This window comes from Lepisma saccharinum, chromosome 12, assembly GCF_977018435.1.
Source record: "Lepisma saccharinum chromosome 12, izLepSacc3.1, whole genome shotgun sequence".
Taxonomy (NCBI): domain Eukaryota; kingdom Metazoa; phylum Arthropoda; class Insecta; order Zygentoma; family Lepismatidae; genus Lepisma; species Lepisma saccharinum.
The window spans coordinates 57,082,782-57,099,837 of NC_139240.1; the positions used below are offsets into that span (position 1 = coordinate 57,082,782).

The 17,056-nt window shown below is 41.7% G+C and overlaps 1 protein-coding gene across 20 annotated transcripts in view; it reads left to right on the plus strand.

The window, feature by feature from the left end:
• LOC145996124 (coiled-coil domain-containing protein AGAP005037) overlaps positions 1–17,056 on the plus strand; it is a 1,065,133-nt gene that overhangs the window by 411,962 nt on the left and 636,115 nt on the right. For 6 of the 20 annotated variants that reach the window (XM_083132403.1, XM_083132411.1, XM_083132409.1 and 3 more), the window contains exon 1: positions 7,695–7,802. The exons of 3 other annotated variants lie outside the window; for them this stretch is intronic. In XM_083132403.1, the coding sequence (XP_082988529.1) occupies positions 7,724–7,802 (79 nt within the window). In that variant the 5' untranslated portion in view covers positions 7,695–7,723. Of the gene's footprint in view, positions 1–7,692; positions 7,803–17,056 lie in introns of those variants that run through there. 11 more of the 20 variants (XR_014442750.1, XM_083132425.1, XM_083132426.1 and 8 more) reach the window with 5 other exon arrangements.

Sequence of the window (17,056 nt, forward strand, 5' to 3'; positions counted from 1 at the left end):
TTTTCGTAATGATTTAGGATTATTGAAAATTAAGAGACGCTTTAAACAAGTCCAAGAAGAAAGTGTGGAAATTATCACTTATCCTCATTGATGATGCATTATAAGAAGGACTGCAAAACATTTCTGGTTTACAATGGAAGCGCATTGACCAGGAATTTTCAAAAAACAGTCTTATTTTACAGCAGAATATTTCATGTTGATATTCATAGTGAATTTCTATTTAATATACATAGATGGCATTAATATATCATATTAAGTTGATCCCCAAAAGACAAGTGAAAAGCGCAAGTTCAAAAAACAATACTTTGCACACTAAGACATATTGTTATTACCTCCTTAAAATGTCTAACAAATACAGTTTTTTGTTAGTTTGTTGATACGAAATAGTATCGACAATAGATCTGATGTAAAATAAATTTATTAACGTTTTGTTTTAAATGTCTGGATAATGCCACTGGATATAACTTTATATCTGTCTTGTTCTTGTTCATGATATTGTCTTAACGACACCTAGAAGATATAACCTTAGGGGAAATATTTAAGGTACAGTGTAATACATAAAATTCATATTTTGGCTGTTAGAAAGCACTTATTTAATTAGTTTTATTTGTTTGGTAAGGGGGCAGCCGTACCCCCTCTGCCCCCTTTCTGGTGTCGTCATTGGGTTGCAATATGTCAATAATCGCATTCCTATGCATTTAATCCATTGGATAATATCAGACGCAATACGACTTCACGGCGGATTGCTGAACTTCTTGCCCTGTTAATGGTCGTTCTTTCCGTTTGCGGAAACAATGTGGAAAAGCAAATTTTCCCCTCGGGAGCAATTCTGCTTGCATTAACCTGGAACGCCTCGTAATCTTTTTATTGGCCAGAGCAACGCTGATGTAAAGTTCACATCCATAGGTTAACGCTGCACTAGTGTGCCACTGACTATTTGCATACTGGAGTCCAGCATGGAACTACTTTCGCTCGTTCATACGCGTTCGACTTTTTCACTCCACAATGGAATATAATTTTAAGTGACAATAATCGTAGACACATACATGTAAAATGTCCGCCCTGGCAGTTTCAGCCCAGAATCATCTTTCATTTTAATGTATCACGGTATTGGTAAGACAGACTAAACTACATTTTAACATGGACATGATGACTATGTTCACCTAAAAGTTTCAATTTCACTGCTTTTGTCACTTCATGAACAATATTTGAGGGCCAACTAACCACAGACAAATTACTGTTAGACGTGTACTTCTGGGCTTCGAGTGTGTACCGCTCGTTTTGCCTGTTCGGGCGTTATTCGCTCGAGCGCTATCTAGCGTCGTCCGGGCGAACTATTTGGCGCACGAGCGAAATCCTCTTGCTGCAGCACTTTACTGGATATCCATCACTCCATCTTTCAGCATTATTGAACTGCAAAGTATTTTTTTTTAATCTCGGATGTTTACATGAAATCATACAATCTCAAGTTTTCCAGTTTTGGACCCGTTAACTTATTTAATATGTCAACAGTAGCTATAATATAAAATTTTAATTCCATTACTTTTAAAACATAACACTGATCCAGACAGCATGGAATCTACAGAGAATTGGTAAGACATAAAAATATCACGCCATTATTTTAAATACTGTGACGCAACTTAAGGCGTTTTCCAAGTTCGGACCTTGACGAGGGTCATATTAGTTGTTCACTTTTTACAGGGTGAACCAAAAGTCACGATAGGATATTGATATATTATTATTGTTGTGAGAGAAAATGTGGCAGTAAATCCTGAAACTGTATTGAACTTATAGTGGCGGCGATAAAGGGGGGCGTGGGGGACAGTTGCCCTCCTCTTTTTGCCCCTTTTGCCCCCGCATCATGCTAAACCTTATCTACCAAGAGAACGTAAATAGCTTTGACCCCCTCAGATTTGACACCTTGTTCCCAAGTTTTGGAACCCAATCGCCGCCACTGTGAACTGAACAAGTCCGGAAACCAAACACATGAGTTACGCACACCACCACTAGGCGAGAGCTTTATCACCATGGCATCGGAAAGCGTATTTAACATCAAAGTTGTGAATAAAAAGTTTAAACTATTTACGACACCATTCGTACACTCGCAATACTATGGCTGTGCATTTTATGCCCAATGCTGGACGCTAGGTTTCAGTCCAAAGATGTATTTTTTTACATGGAATCTACAACACATTGTTTGATGCAAAATATGTATGAATTCCTCTCTCTTAGACCCCTATCTATCACTTCCTTTTAACTTGGAGGGTGGGGGGTGACCACTCAGTCGCGTATTTGAGGTTTCGTTTTGGGAGGTAGTTATTTTTGGGTATGCATATTTGTATGTACTTATGTTATCAGTCAGTGAACTATACTATTGCCTTTCGGTTCTGTGTACCTTTGAACAGTGGTCATTGAATCGTATAATAACATTTAAACATAATTTAGAAACACTATATTTACATACTAAGAAAACCCTAAACTCATACACAAAAAGAGCTTTCGAGTTAGCAACACTGAAAACTTGACCAAATTTCTATTGCGAAGTTCAAACTTAACGCCTATCTAATCTACCTATAAATTTTTTGTGAGTACTAAGTATATCAGCACTATACCATGCTGTTGGCTCGGTGAGGTTGTTCAGTTGCAGAATTAGGGGTGCCTATCCCCTCCAAGGCCTATAACGCACCCCCCCCCAAAGGCATTCGCGGATCAATATAATACCGTATGAATCCATAGGATTATTCTTTATTATATTTTAACTTTCTCTAGAAGCTTCAATTCACCAAGGTTCATTCACTTGTTTACTCTAACTGTCCACTTCTCTCAGGTATTTGAATTATGCACAGTCGAGTGTTAAGCAGACTTCCACTTCCTGGTATACTGAGGATACAAGGTGTACAACAGGTAAACAAGGAATAAGCAGCTTACAATAATAGGAACGTAAAAACTCACTCATCAGCGTATAGGAAGTCTCCACGGACTGGGGTTTAGAGGAGCGGACAGACTGGCAGGGGACTCACTTTTCGATTTGATTAGAGACAGGCAAGAGCACTTTGGGGAGTAGAGAAGGACAGCAGTGAGCCTGGAGAAGGGACACTTTCATTTTACTTTTCGTTATTAACTTCATCATCATTCTTCTAAGTCTAGGCAGGTATTTATCCTAATCCTTAACATGTATGATTCGGGTTCAAGGTTCTAAAATCCAACGAGTGACGATTTGCCATTTCTAGTTGTTTAAGGTATTTTAATTCAGTTGTGCCTTTTGCTGCCAAGTATTTAACTTGTCGTTATGAGAAGTGCTCTCATCATTAATGAGGATGAATGATGATTAGCTACATCACCCATTGGGAGTTGCAGGTTCGATCCCATCATTCATTAGAATGATACGATACAGACATATTTAAGCAATATACCGGGTGGTCCAAAAGTCCCGGAACGGTCACATATCGTGAGAAATACACATCGAATCGGAAAACGAAAAAATACGTGTTTAATAAGTGAAAGAAAGCTATTCAATGATATCACACTTGGGGGCGGGGGCAACTTGGAAATTTTAAATGGAACTTTCCCCCCATGGAAGGGGTCTACCATATACTCTATTGAAAGGTCTTGACGTGCAGGTTCCGAATCTGCAGTCGCTTTCACTCTAGCTCAATTAGGGGCAGAGCGTGCCTTTGAAATTTTTTGGGGTTTTATGAAATTTTAAAGTTTTTTTTTTGGGGGGGCGAAAATTTAAAATCGCCATATCTCCGTTCCTAATTGAGGTAGGAGAATGGTTGATAGCTCGTTGGACTCGGAATGAAGTCCTCTTTCTGATTCTACAGTACAAAATGGGGTACTTTAGGCTCACTCTCATGTTTGCTAATATAAATCGTACAAAACTGCTCAGGCCACTACCATTGTTAGGGAACTGAACCTTATTCTTAACAGTGCGTCTGCTTGACTAACCTTGTATTAATGCGAACAGCACGCCCTCCCCCCTTCCTACATCCAAACCGATTCTAAAGGCATAAGAGGTGGTGTTTCATTTCAACCTCATCGCCGCGATCACCCACAGGTAGGTAGAAAAACTGCACACAATAGCCATAACTAAAAATCAATAACAAGTCAATCAAACGAATCGACCTCCCCCATTTTTGTGTGAAGATATATAGAATTGGTATAAATTCCCCCGCCCCCCAAAAAAAACCCCATGACGCAAAATGGTGTCGTCCTTTAATCCACAAGGCTGCATATTTGATGACTGGGCAAACATCCCTGGCAGGAATAAGAATAATTTTCTTTTGTCGGGATAAACATCGTTATGGGGGGAATCTCTTTCACCCCCCCTCCCCCCTGTTAATTCTTGTACTGGTTATTTTTAAGAACGAAAATATTTGCAATGTGTCATGCGTTACAAATGTTATGCAATCAGCACCACCTTCTGGTATTGTCAGATACAGAGGCGTCTCCTGAACGCATGCGGTGCATGCTACGAATGCGTCAATTGTGGGGAAAAGGACAGCTTGCTCTGCGACGACATTAATGAGCATTTCTACATTCTAATTTCTTCATATAGGAGAAGTATTTATTTTACACGAGAGCGCTCAACTAAGATTATGTTACATTTCTTGGATCTGAAGTGACGCATGCGTCAGTTGTGGGAAAAGAATTATTACTTTGATTCACTTCAGATCCAACAAATGTAATATAAGCTGAGTTGAGCGCTCTCCTGTAAAATAAATACTTTTCCTGTATGAAGAAATTAGAATGTAGAAATGCTCATTAATGTCGTCGCAGAGCAAGCTGTCCTTTTCCCCACAATTGACGCATGCGTAGCATGCACCACATTCGTTCAGGAGACGCCTCTGGTCAGATACTATTAGTTTCTCGTAATTACGACAGGTGACTCTGCTTTTCATGTTCTAAACACAATTTAAAAAACTTTCTTTATGTTCATATTTTGTGAATTTGGCTTTGGAAATTGATACACGTTTTTCCTCACCTTATTTTTATTGTGTAATAAATAAATTCGGCTGCGCAAAGCTTTATTCAATCTATGCTTATTTATATAATGTTCAAAATGAAAATGAAGGAATAATGTTATAAATATTGTAATCTAAAGGGAAAAATCACTTTCATATCGTTGATGGTAGGTACCAGGTGTTGGTCTTCTAATTAAGGTTTCGTGTTTGTGATTTAAAGGGTTATTTTAACTCTAATGTAAAAGATAAACAGAGATAATTAATAATACAAAAAGTCATGGCATTGTCTCGTGTGCCTTAATCCAAGAACTTCTGCACAGCAAGGGATTCTGGAAGCTAATTCCACGTGTCACGTTTTCTGTTTTGTCCTGTTTCATCTTCCTAACACTAGACCCCGTTGCTTTTCTGTTTTTGCATTGTCCTCCGTGCATTTTGATCGTTTTTGTCTGCTGTGCAGTCGTTGCCAACTCACAATAAATTTCTCCGTTCTTTTTCTGCATAGTGAGGCATTAATATGTAATTGTGCTCGTTCCTTCATCTACTTCGATAGGCTAGCACGTTGAGTGGCCGGCTCACGAACTCTACACTGAAGGTTTCTTGTTCGAGACACAGTCTGGTGTATCTAATCATCATTCATCCTCATGGTAGGCATTACCCTAAGCGGAAGACAATCGACGTGTCATGAGAAAAGTACAGAACCATTCGTCGTTGTCGCGAGTAACCGAAGCAGTGATTTATGAGGAATTTTCCACATAAGTTACCATTGTGTTTTAGGGGTGTAAGCATTGGGCGATTGGGTTTCAAACCTGGGGGGGGGGGTGCAAGGACAGTTTACTTTCCCTTGACAGATAAGGTGGGGGCAAAGGTGGCAAAACGTGGGGGATGGGCAACTGCCCCCCCCCCCCCCGCGTACCCACTAATCGCCGCCACTGACCATTTATTGGGCTTTGTGAATAATTACAGGGCATGTGGATAAAATGCTGGCCTATAAAAGGCAGTATACGATAGCATAGAGTGACGTCGTCGCCGTGAAATCAAGGGTTCCCGGGTTCGATTCACGGCGGAGGCATACAGTGCTTCGGATCCCATTTTCCAATGTATTCCCAGTTCATATTAGCCTCTCTGTGCATAAAGTGGACTTAAAACTCAATCACTAAAAAAGTCAGAAAAGTGACGTCAAATAAGTACAAGCACCCTCCACCCAAGAACGTATTTAAGGGGGGTCCATGGGGACCGGACCCTCCCTCCCGAAAGACTTACCAAGTACTGAAATCATGAATAAAATACCCTTTTTTTAAGTATCTGTTGCATAATCGAAAGTAATTTAGTTCCGTCGAACTTATTGGAAGCGAAGGATTATGTTGGGATCATAGGGTTGTTAAGGGAAGTATCAATGCAGATTTATGTACAGTGCTAATAATATGCATAAAATATTAATCACGAACTTTACATTTTGTCTACTCGACATCGTTTTTTGTTATTGAATGAATAATCAAAACTTTATCTATTTGACATTAATTTCCTAGCCAGGTCAGTTGTTCTGATGCAAATTTTTGCTATATTAATTACACCTAAGCTAAATAATGAATACCTGCTCTTATATCTTGATTCTTATACGTCCTTTTACCTATTCACGTAATAATAATAATTCATTATTAATTAATTTACATATTTAATTAATGTTATTAATTTGATTCAGTGTCATTATTTTAATTTAATGATAATAATATGTCTGGCATTTGGTTTCGGATCCCCCTGAAATATATTGCTAGATACGCCCCACATATACCTACACACACACACAGGAACTGGGCGACCCCTATTGCCGCTCTATACGGGGATCTTCCTTCCCCTGAGATCAACCACTCCGGGAATCAAACCTGGATCCCCCACGTTGCACGCAGACGCACTACCGACTCGCCCGCCGCGGATCGCAAAGGATGACTGCGTTACTCTCAGACGCCTGGGGATATATTGCCCGTCGCAGATTGCAACACTGCTCCGTTGCCGTCTGGCTAAAACTCGGGAAGGGCTGGTGCGAGGCAAGTCTGGTAGATGCACGCAGCGCTCGACGGTGGGGTGTAGGCCGTTTGGAAGTCACGGCCCAGGCTGAAAGGAACAAGAAGAACGAGACCTACACGAGCACCACGGAAGGTGGGAACGTATTTTTAAAAAGACACGTTTCACGCGGTGCAGTGGTGTGTGTTTGTTTGCTTCTTTTGTTCATTACGTCACGTGTCCTTACCGGCAAACATCTGAAAATCGCGCGCGCGCGCTTTTCGACATTACTGCCAAGTTGAGTGGTGCTGTCCTTGTTTCGTTCATTGTTGGTGTCGCATTGTTGCGCTGTAACTTGTTTCATTGTTTCGTTTCCTTGTGACCGCATTGGTGGTACTCATTATCTACACAGTTATCTCAAGAAATTGAGTTGAAAGTCTGCAACAAAGTTGACCCGCAGTGGAGTATATTATGTAAGTTGTGTGTACAATCAAGATTCTGCATTTGCTCAAAAGAGGGCTCTGGTGGATTCGGCCACGCCCATTCTGGTACCAAAGCCTCTGATTGGTGCTGGAGTTGCTCATTTTTGCAGTTTTACCAATCACAGGAGCTTTTTTTAGTACAAAATATCCAATTTGACTAGTGTCTTTGAAAGTGTGGTTTTCTTTACAAGTATAGAAACTGCTGTAGATAGTCTGAAGTTTTGGTGTGTTATATTTTTTACACGTGCATTAAGTTACTGAAGAAAGGAAAGTTTAATAATGTGCAGTAATTGTAGTGAGTGTTGCCAGGATACAGAAAGAGGAATCGAAGAGGAGGAACAAGAAGAGTCAAGCTCAGGTAAGAATTATAATATTTTTTTGTTAACGTGCGTGCAAAAGTTGCAAATGAATGTTAACCAAACGTTAGACAGTTTAGGAAACAGAAATCAGTTAAAATTCGCACTTCTAAGACGTCTTTCGCAATGTGTTTACGTGATTAGCTTTTACTGATTCTCTAACCCATACGATTGCTATGTGTACACGTAAAAGAACGGCTTTCGATGTTAGGGCAGTGAAAAGGCAGCGACATACCTGAACACGTTGCACATGAACGTTGTTATCTTTAGACCCATTCAACAATGACGTTACTGAGTATCGCAGGAGCTGGACACTGCGCATGCGCCTTCTTCACCCAATCACACCTGGCTATTCTCAAGCGCGCGAAATTTGAATGCTGTGTTGCCACATCAGTCCCTGTAGCTTACAGTATGCAAGGAAAACTGATTTTGCAGTATCTTGGTTTTATTGTGTTAATTATGTGTTCTGATGCTCACAGTGGATAGACTGTTCTTTACATATTCTTCAGAATAAGCTGATCTGAATAAATTATGTAAACATTAGAAAACAAGCTGCTTCCCATGGGCGACTTAAGGCAGATATCACCCCGTTACTTGACGTCACCCTTAGAAGAAGCTTCTGAAACTAAACATTCAACATTCTTGTGACCTGCAGTTACTGAAAGGTCATCTGGTCCTGCGAGAGGTCATTGAACCTTCACTGCATCTTATACGTTTTTACTAACAGTTTATACACTAATGCTGTGTAAAAATATTGGTTAATAACTAAAATAAAGAGCAGTTTATGCCAGTCTCTGTGACGGAGTAGTTAGTACAGCGCGCTACTACGCCAGGGGTTCCTGTGTTTGAATCCTGGCCTGGGCGTGGCTGTTTTTGTGTGTCCCTTTATAGATTTTATCATATCACTCATCCTCATCGTCGCGATTAGCCAATTGAGGCAAAAAACGACGCTAAATGAAAATAATAATAGAAGCAGTGTACAATTTTGAACAAATAGTGAGCATTACGAGGAAAGACGGTCAGCCTGCGTGGCTAAGCGGTTAGCGCTACGAAGCCAAAGGTTCCAGGTTCGTACCCTGTGTAAGGCATGTGTTTTTATCCCAGCATCCTCATTGTCGCGATTTACTCAAGAGTCAGAAAACCGATTAGATATAACCGAAATGAAAAGATTAAGTAGAGGATACCGAAGCAAAAGGAAATGAAGAGCATTGCTATTGCGCACAAGATTCATGTCCAGCTTGTTTTCATATCTCGTATGTTTTATGTGTTTTTCCCTTTCCTGGCCTATCTTGACTGTAAAATTTCCCTTTCGCGGGAAATTTCCCTCCTGAGAGCAACACTGAAAGAAAGAGACTGGTGCATATTTGCCTTCCGTACCTGAGAGTTCCATATGGTCGTCCATCCTTTTCTCTAGCACCCTCGGGGTCTTGTCAAAAAAAAGCAGCTGCTGAGCCTCCCCACCCCCACCCCCTTAACCCTGTGAATCATAACTCCCCTCCTTTTCGGTGCTATGGATAGTAGAGGTCATGACTTCCACCCTACCCTGAAATCACCGTCCTAAATATTATACGGGGACTGGCGGAAAGGTTGGGGAAGAGCTCTTCACGCTTGATCCTTCCAACACGTGCTAAGCACGTTCGGGACATCAACACTCCTTCCGTCGTCTCAAGTCTGGTAACATTTGCGTTTTTATTTCCTTTCCTGAATAAGAACCAGAATATTATGCCTTTTACATTGCCTCTTTTATGCCCTCTTTGATTTCTTCCCTGCTATGTCCTGAGGGAAGAACGCTATCCTTGCTTTTCAAGGTTTCCCTTTATCGCACAACGCGAGGCCAACATCGTGTTCTGACGTCAGACGCGATATACGTACGTTCTTAGGTTGGGCCTGGTAGTTTTGGTTCCCTTAGCATAAATACACAGCATATATATTATGCTAATAGAACTGAACCTAGCAAGCGTAACCTAACAACTTAGGCATTTAGCGTAACAATAAAAACTTTCTGCGGTGACGTCAGAACGAAATGTTGCTCTCGCGTTGTGCGATAAGGGAGAACCGCTTCTCAAGGGCGATTGTAGAGATTCCTGTTTTCCAAATGTGATGCAGACAAGCTTTTACTGTGTGTGAGAATGTTACGATGCTTCAAAGTGGTTGGTTAATTTTCATCCTGTCTGTATGCAATCCATCGGTACGATTCCAGTGTTGCCAGTAGCATAAATTTTGATATTGAGTTACTTTGTTCCAAGATGTCCCGCAGTTGCTTGCTTGTACGGCATGTTAACGGATGAGAGAGATAATTTTAATGTTCAGCACCTATTCCCTATCCACTGGAAGAACAGATTTAATGTAAACAAAATCGCATGAATTCTAAGAAGAACTACTTTTGCTATGTGTTTGTTCTGATGTTAATGCGCCCATGAATTTATTGGTCGTGGTTGTACAGCACAGACACATCCACATAGGCGCGAAACCAGTTTACACCGGAAGCAAATCCTATACGCAGGAAGAAAACGCCTTTCTGTGTTGGAGGCAAAGCCACTAGCACCTGGAGGTAACCTATCTACGCCACGGTAAAACACATCTACGCCAGGCTGAAACCAATTTCCGCTGTAGGGAAACTTTAATTGTTGAATGAAATTTTTATACGGTGAAGGGCATATTTGTACCCGCGGGGTAAACCGACGCGGGAAGGAGACCTACGCCGGTGGGTAACCTCTCTACGCCGGTGGGTAGCCTATCTACGCCGGAGGGTAACCTCTCTACGCTGGAGGGTAGCCTATCTACGCCGGAGGGTAATCTCTACGCTGGAGAATAACCTCTCTACTTTGTACGGTTACTTCCCTACGCCGGAGGGTAAGCTCTCCACTTCGTAGGGTTAATTCTCTACGCAGGAGGGTAACTTCTCTACGCTGGAGGGTAACTTCTCTACGCCGGAGGGTAACCTCTCTACGCCGGAGGGTAGCCTCTTCACGCCGGAGGGTAACCTCTCAACGCGGGAGGGTAGCCTATCTACGCCGACGGGTAGCCTCTCTACACATGAGGGTAGCCTCTCTACGCCGGAGGGTAACCTCTCTACGCCGGAGGCTAATCTCTACGCCGACGGGTAGCCTCTATACGCCGGAGACTAACCTCTCTACGCCGAAGTGTAACCTCTCTACGCCGGAGGGTAACTTCTCTACGCTGGACGAATGGTGACCTCTCTACGCCGGAGGGTAGCTTCTCTACACCGAAGGGTAACCTCTCTACGTCGGAGGGTAGGTTCTCTACGCCGGAGGGTAGCATCTCTACGCCGGGGGGTAACCTCTCTACGCTGGAGGGTAACCTCTCTACGTCGGAGGGTAGCTTCTCTACGCCGGAGGGTAGCATCTCTACGCCGGAGGGTAACCTCTCTACACCGGACGGTAACTTCTCTACGCCGGAGGGCTTTTTTACGCCGAAGGGTTCGATCTCGTAGGGGGAGTGAGAGGCAATTCGCGCTGCGACGTCGGGGATCCTGTATTCGAATCTCGGCCGGGCCATAGTTGTTCCTTGTTAGTGCCCGTTCGTAAATTTCATAAAATCATCACTCATTGCGATTTACCAAAGGTAGTGGAAAAGGTAAGTAAAATAAACCAAATCAAGAATCTACTGGAGGGGAAACTTTTAAACTCCGAGGGAAGTTTCCCTACACCCAAAGAAACGTCCGTACTCCAGGGCAAATATCGTTCCAATTACACCATCAGCTTTCAGTTGGAAACTCTCACCAACTGAACCACCTTGGTGCAATACCTGGAAAGTTTCATTTAACCAACTCTCTTAGTTCTCTAGATTCTGTGTCGAATCGTTACTATAATAGGGATGTGGCACTTTTCCCCTTAGAAAAAAGAAGAAGAAGAAAGCAAGGGAACTTATGTCGCTCCTAGATGGACAAGTATCTGGGTAAGTTTCCCAATTAGCCCGTAGCGAGACCACGTGCCTGCTAGGAGCAGAGATCCCGTGAAATTAGAGAACTCGGGTTTGCGTAACTTTTGGAGATGAATGCCGTTGCAGTCAGCGCCGCATGTTTTCTGCACGTGCCTCCACGGGAAGAGATACTCGTAATCCGACAACACCAGTGGCGGGTTGTCGTACTACTGTCGCGGGAATCGAACACCCATTAAAATTCTTGTAACATCTGTGGCTGGTTTTAGAAGTTGATTATAAGGGTCTAAATAGGTGATTGGTTGTAAGGACCAATGAAAGGTTACAAAAGACGCCAAGAGATGGCTCTCGTTATTAAAAGATTTAAATTGAAGAAGAATCGTTTTTATTTTCGATTAGAAATACATGAGCTTCGAGACGCATTTATTAATTATTGTTATTCATTTGAATAATTTTCATGTAGCTTCTTAATCGACTTACGAGATCCGCTTATAACACTCTTTTCTCTAATATTCCCGAGCATTTTGACAGAATTGACACAAATGTGTACCTTCTGCGGAACTGTACATATTGGTGCAGAAGTGGTTATGCAAGACGTCTTGACTTTTGATTATATTTACCAGTTTCTTTCGGGCCTATTTTAATATAATATTTCCGTCGTGTTATTTTTGTCTGTTTTTTCGTATCTTCTCCTATATTCTCTAGGTTTCCTTAGAAAGGGTCGCCCCTTATATCTCTGGTGCTTGTAGAAGTACGTAGTATGTTAATACTCAACAAACGTGTAACTTGAGGTTACTACACAAAGCACAAAGAACAAGTTAAAGGATGTTATCGATGTTATCGAAAGCGCCAAAAGATGGCGCTCGTTAGTAAAAGATTCAAATTGAAGAAGAATCGTTTTTATTTTCGATAAAAAATGCATGAGCGTCGAGACGCATTTATTAATTATTGTTATTCATCTGAATAATCTGTATCTAGCTTCTTAATCGATGCACGAGATCCGCTTATAACACTCTTTTATCTAATATTCGCGAGCATTTTGACAGAACTGGCACAAATGTATACCTTCTGCGGAACTGTACGGCACAAAAGTGGTTATGCCTAATGATGTCCTTAGCTTTTGATTATACTTATCATATTCTTTCAGGCCCCTCTTATTATCTTTCCGTCGTTTTGTGTTTCTCATCTCTTCCTATATATTATTTAGGATGATTGAGTGATTTTAAAATTATGAGCACATGTGCTATTTGTACCCTTCACTCAATACGGGGATAAGCCCCTTAAGTAAAAGAAAATTAGAGACAGGATCCATAACGGGTCTGGGGGGGGGGGGGTGCACTTTTCGCAGAAATAGGCAGATCGGGACTGTTCCTACAGATTAAAGAGGTAGCCAGCCATACCTGTATGTGACTCCGCGGGGCATCACACCCGGGATTACAAGGCATCCACGTTACCACTATGCTATCGGGAAGGTCCAAATAATAATCTATATGCGGATTTGCCCATAATATAAAAGTAAGACAAAAATTAATACATTGTGGGTACAATAATTAATTTGTTGAATGGGCACGGTATTACGCGCCTAGCTCTTATCTTCACAGTAAATAAAAATTTAACACTACTTTGCGGAGAACAACGAGACGTTTCAAACCTATTTTATTGGACACTTCAGACAAAGTTTTAAGGCTTCAACTTCCGCTGATTTTACTTCGACAAATCAACACTCAAGAGAAAACACGGTTTGGAAAAACAGTATTATTCTTGATATATTTTCAGCGATTACAACAAACGAAATCATACAGTTTTTACCAGTGGCGTAGCGTTATAGTACGCCCGTACGCCCGGCGTTCCCAGATTTAATATTTAAAAAATGCGTAAATGCTGTAAATATAAAGTAAATATTGACTAATTTCATATATGTCTGACCTTCATGGCATTATAATAGCTATTTCTCGCGATCCGCTTGCAACGCTCCACTAACAACACTCGTTCTAGCATTTTTTTAAAATGCCTTTCCTGGCCGTACGCCGAGCAGGTTCGGCGTACAGGACCCTATATTCCTTGCTGGCTTTCTGGAGGGAAAGCTTGGATCTCTAAAGCAAGCGCCCAAATGCTCTCTCTTACGCCCGCGTATGGAGCAGAGGGCTACGTGATTGGTTCACGTGACCCTTCCTGCCTTCTGAAGCAGACGACAGCGGTAGAATTTCCACCCGGTTCTTCGCGCTCGTGCCACTCGTGCTATGTGTTGCTACAATACGCAATATTGACTGACGTAACTTTACCAAACCGAAATATAGCACTTCTTAATGGCCACTGCATTGTATAATTTATCGCACGAACAACGATGTGCATTAACAAACTAAAAGATCAACACAGTTTTTGTCAAATAAGTTGCTGAAGTCCTCGTGGTAGAAGTTCAGCCTGTGGCTGCTCTACCACTTAATAATAATAAAAAAATAATAGTTTTGCGGGTTATTATTTTTTAGTTATTATGTAACTGCTTAATATTGTGTCAATGGAAATGTTTAGCATTCATTTGAAAACTCTTAACATCGAATGGTCTCTGGACAAAATTATTTTAAAATGTTTATCAGCATTCCTAAGACGTAATAAACAGTGGTCTGAATTACTAATCGGCACTGTTATGTTAGTAGAGTGTACGATAGTTGGATCATCCGCCCACCTTCGTGTCAGAGTGTTTTGCACAGCGCGCCAAGACGACAGAGGCCCGTGATTCGAATCCCGGGGTGAGCACGGGTGTTCTTTGTGAGTGTCCCTTCATCAATATCATCATCATCACTCATATTCATATTCGCGATTAACCAAAAGTGGTAGAAAAGCGAAGTAAAATAAACCAAATCAATCATTAGTTGGATCATTCACAACAATGACGTCTACTGTTGTCCAGAGGCTTGTGATTCAGGTAGGTTTTATAATGATTTGTGTCATGCCGAAAGGTATAAAACACCAGAGTTCAAAACATTTGTTGCATACTGAGGCATCTAATTTTCTAGCTAAAAACTGCATGGATGATGATGCTTTATTGCAAACCCAGCTGACTTCAGGCAAATAAACAACACCTGTGGCGACTAATTCCATAAGTAAATTATTAACCAAAAAAGGGCCGACCTTTCCTTCGGACTTGGCGTTCCCACCCGAAATGCCCATGCTACGTCACTGGTTTTTACCAACTTACATCAACCTTCTAATCAACAACTCACATCTCCTAGCAACCCCGGAGAGCAATTTTGAGGTTAGTCAATAACTTTGGTCCCTTACATTGGAAGAGGAACATGAATTGAGAGTATTTGAAAATAAGATCCTTAGGAAAATGTTTGGACCTAAAAGGGATGAGGAGACAGGTAAGTGGAGAAGGTTACATAATTTAGAACTACATAATTTGTATTCGTGTCCAGATATTATTAGAATAATTAAGTCAAGAAGACTTAGGTGGGCAGGCCATGTGGCACGAATGGGAGAGGAAAGAAGAGTTTACAGGATTTTTGTTGGGAAACCTGATGGTAAGAGACCTGTAGGAAGGCCAAGACGAAGATGGAGGGACAACGTTGAGATGGACCTAAGGGAACTCGGTAGGGATGGAAAAGAGTATATAGAACTTGCTCAAGATAGGGAAGGATGGAAGGCCTGTGTTGCTGCAGCCATGAACCTTCGGGTTTAAGAAGGCTAGAGAGTTAGTTAGTTATTAACCATTACAACATGACGCGGTAACAAACTATGACGTAGCCGAATAATATGACAAGATTATTTCTTTTATATTTAACACTGCAAATATCACATTGGACCAAGAAACGTTGTACGACTGCATGCAGCACGAAGGGATAAAGTTTTGGGCGAAACAGCGACATCATTTCAACCCAACCACCAGTAACATCGGTTCAAGTAGCCAGTTTGTAAAATCCCGAGACGAGATTAACAAAGCAGCAAGTCGCATAAGACAATACATACGGCAACTGGCTTAATGGAACAGAAGTGAAGCAGCATCTTGGCAGGATAGCATTTGGATGGGTGGAATAAGCTACATTTGGATGTAACTTGTGTTTATGTACGTCTACTGGTTAATTTTTAATTGGAGTCGATCGAGTATCTATAATTTTTAATCCGATAGTACTGCTATACATCGTACTCACGCGTGGAGGGGAGGGGCAGAGTGCAGGTTTATGGTCCGTGTTGAACCGATCTAGGGGAAGGTGCACATATACTTTTGGTCGAAGGTTCTTTTCCTTCTGGTTGCTCTGTAGAAGGCAGGGCAACAAATGTTGCCAAAACTTCAACAAACAGGGGTGCCCACAGGTGGTTTATGGCGCTGCGCCATCGAGATTTTTGGGGGAGATGTTTCCCTGCAAATAATATAAAAAACAACATTTATATGTTTTTTAAAATATATGTAAAAAAATTACACCTTAAATCCACCATATTTAATCCATTAGATGATTGATTGATTGATTGATTTAGTTTATTTTACTTCGCGTTTTGTGCCTCTTGGCTAATTTGCGAAGATGGGGATGAGTGATGAAATTATGAAATTGATGAATGGACATTCACAAACAACCAAGCCCGACCGGGATTCGAACCCGGGACCCTTGGCGTCGCAGAATCCATTAGATGAAGAAAATAAAATATTTAAAGGCAGGGGTTCCCACAAGGGTTTGTGGACCGTATTATATTATCGCTCTGAGCTTAGGAATTTCTAGCTAGGGTTCTGTAAGACTCGTGAAGCAATAAGGGCTGCAGCATGTTATTTGTTTTGCCCAGGTTGTCTGACTATCATGCTAAAGGTCCCGGGTTCGATCCCCGGCCGGTTCAAATCCGGGAACTTCTCTAACGTTGGAAGCGGCACCGGCGCCAACCCAGCGTCGAATAACATGGGTACCTGGGGGAAACCCTGAGGGGTAAAGGCGGTCAGGAGCGTGGTGCTGATCACATCACCCCCATTCACGACCGGATCAAGAAAGTGTGGGGCGTTACCCCCGCACCCCTTATACGCCTTCATGACATGGTGCTAAGCACAGGGGAACACTTTACCTTTTACCAGTTTTGATTTTCTATCTTAAGTTTCGTAACGCACTCTGAGTACGTGGGATCGAACCAAGAACCTTAACCATTGAGGGGTGATGTAGCTCGCTTAATCATTCATCCTCTTCATTTGAGCTCTCGCCCTTCAAGGTAAGCCTAATGGTAATGGGCGAGAGGTACTAACTACACACTTGGAAATGGCAAAACACAAGCTTTCGGATTTATACCTTCAAGTCTAGATCAACATGGTTGGAAGTAACAATACCTGTCTGTCTCTGATGGTACAATTCCTGGCTGATAGATGTTCATATCGAAACGTGTT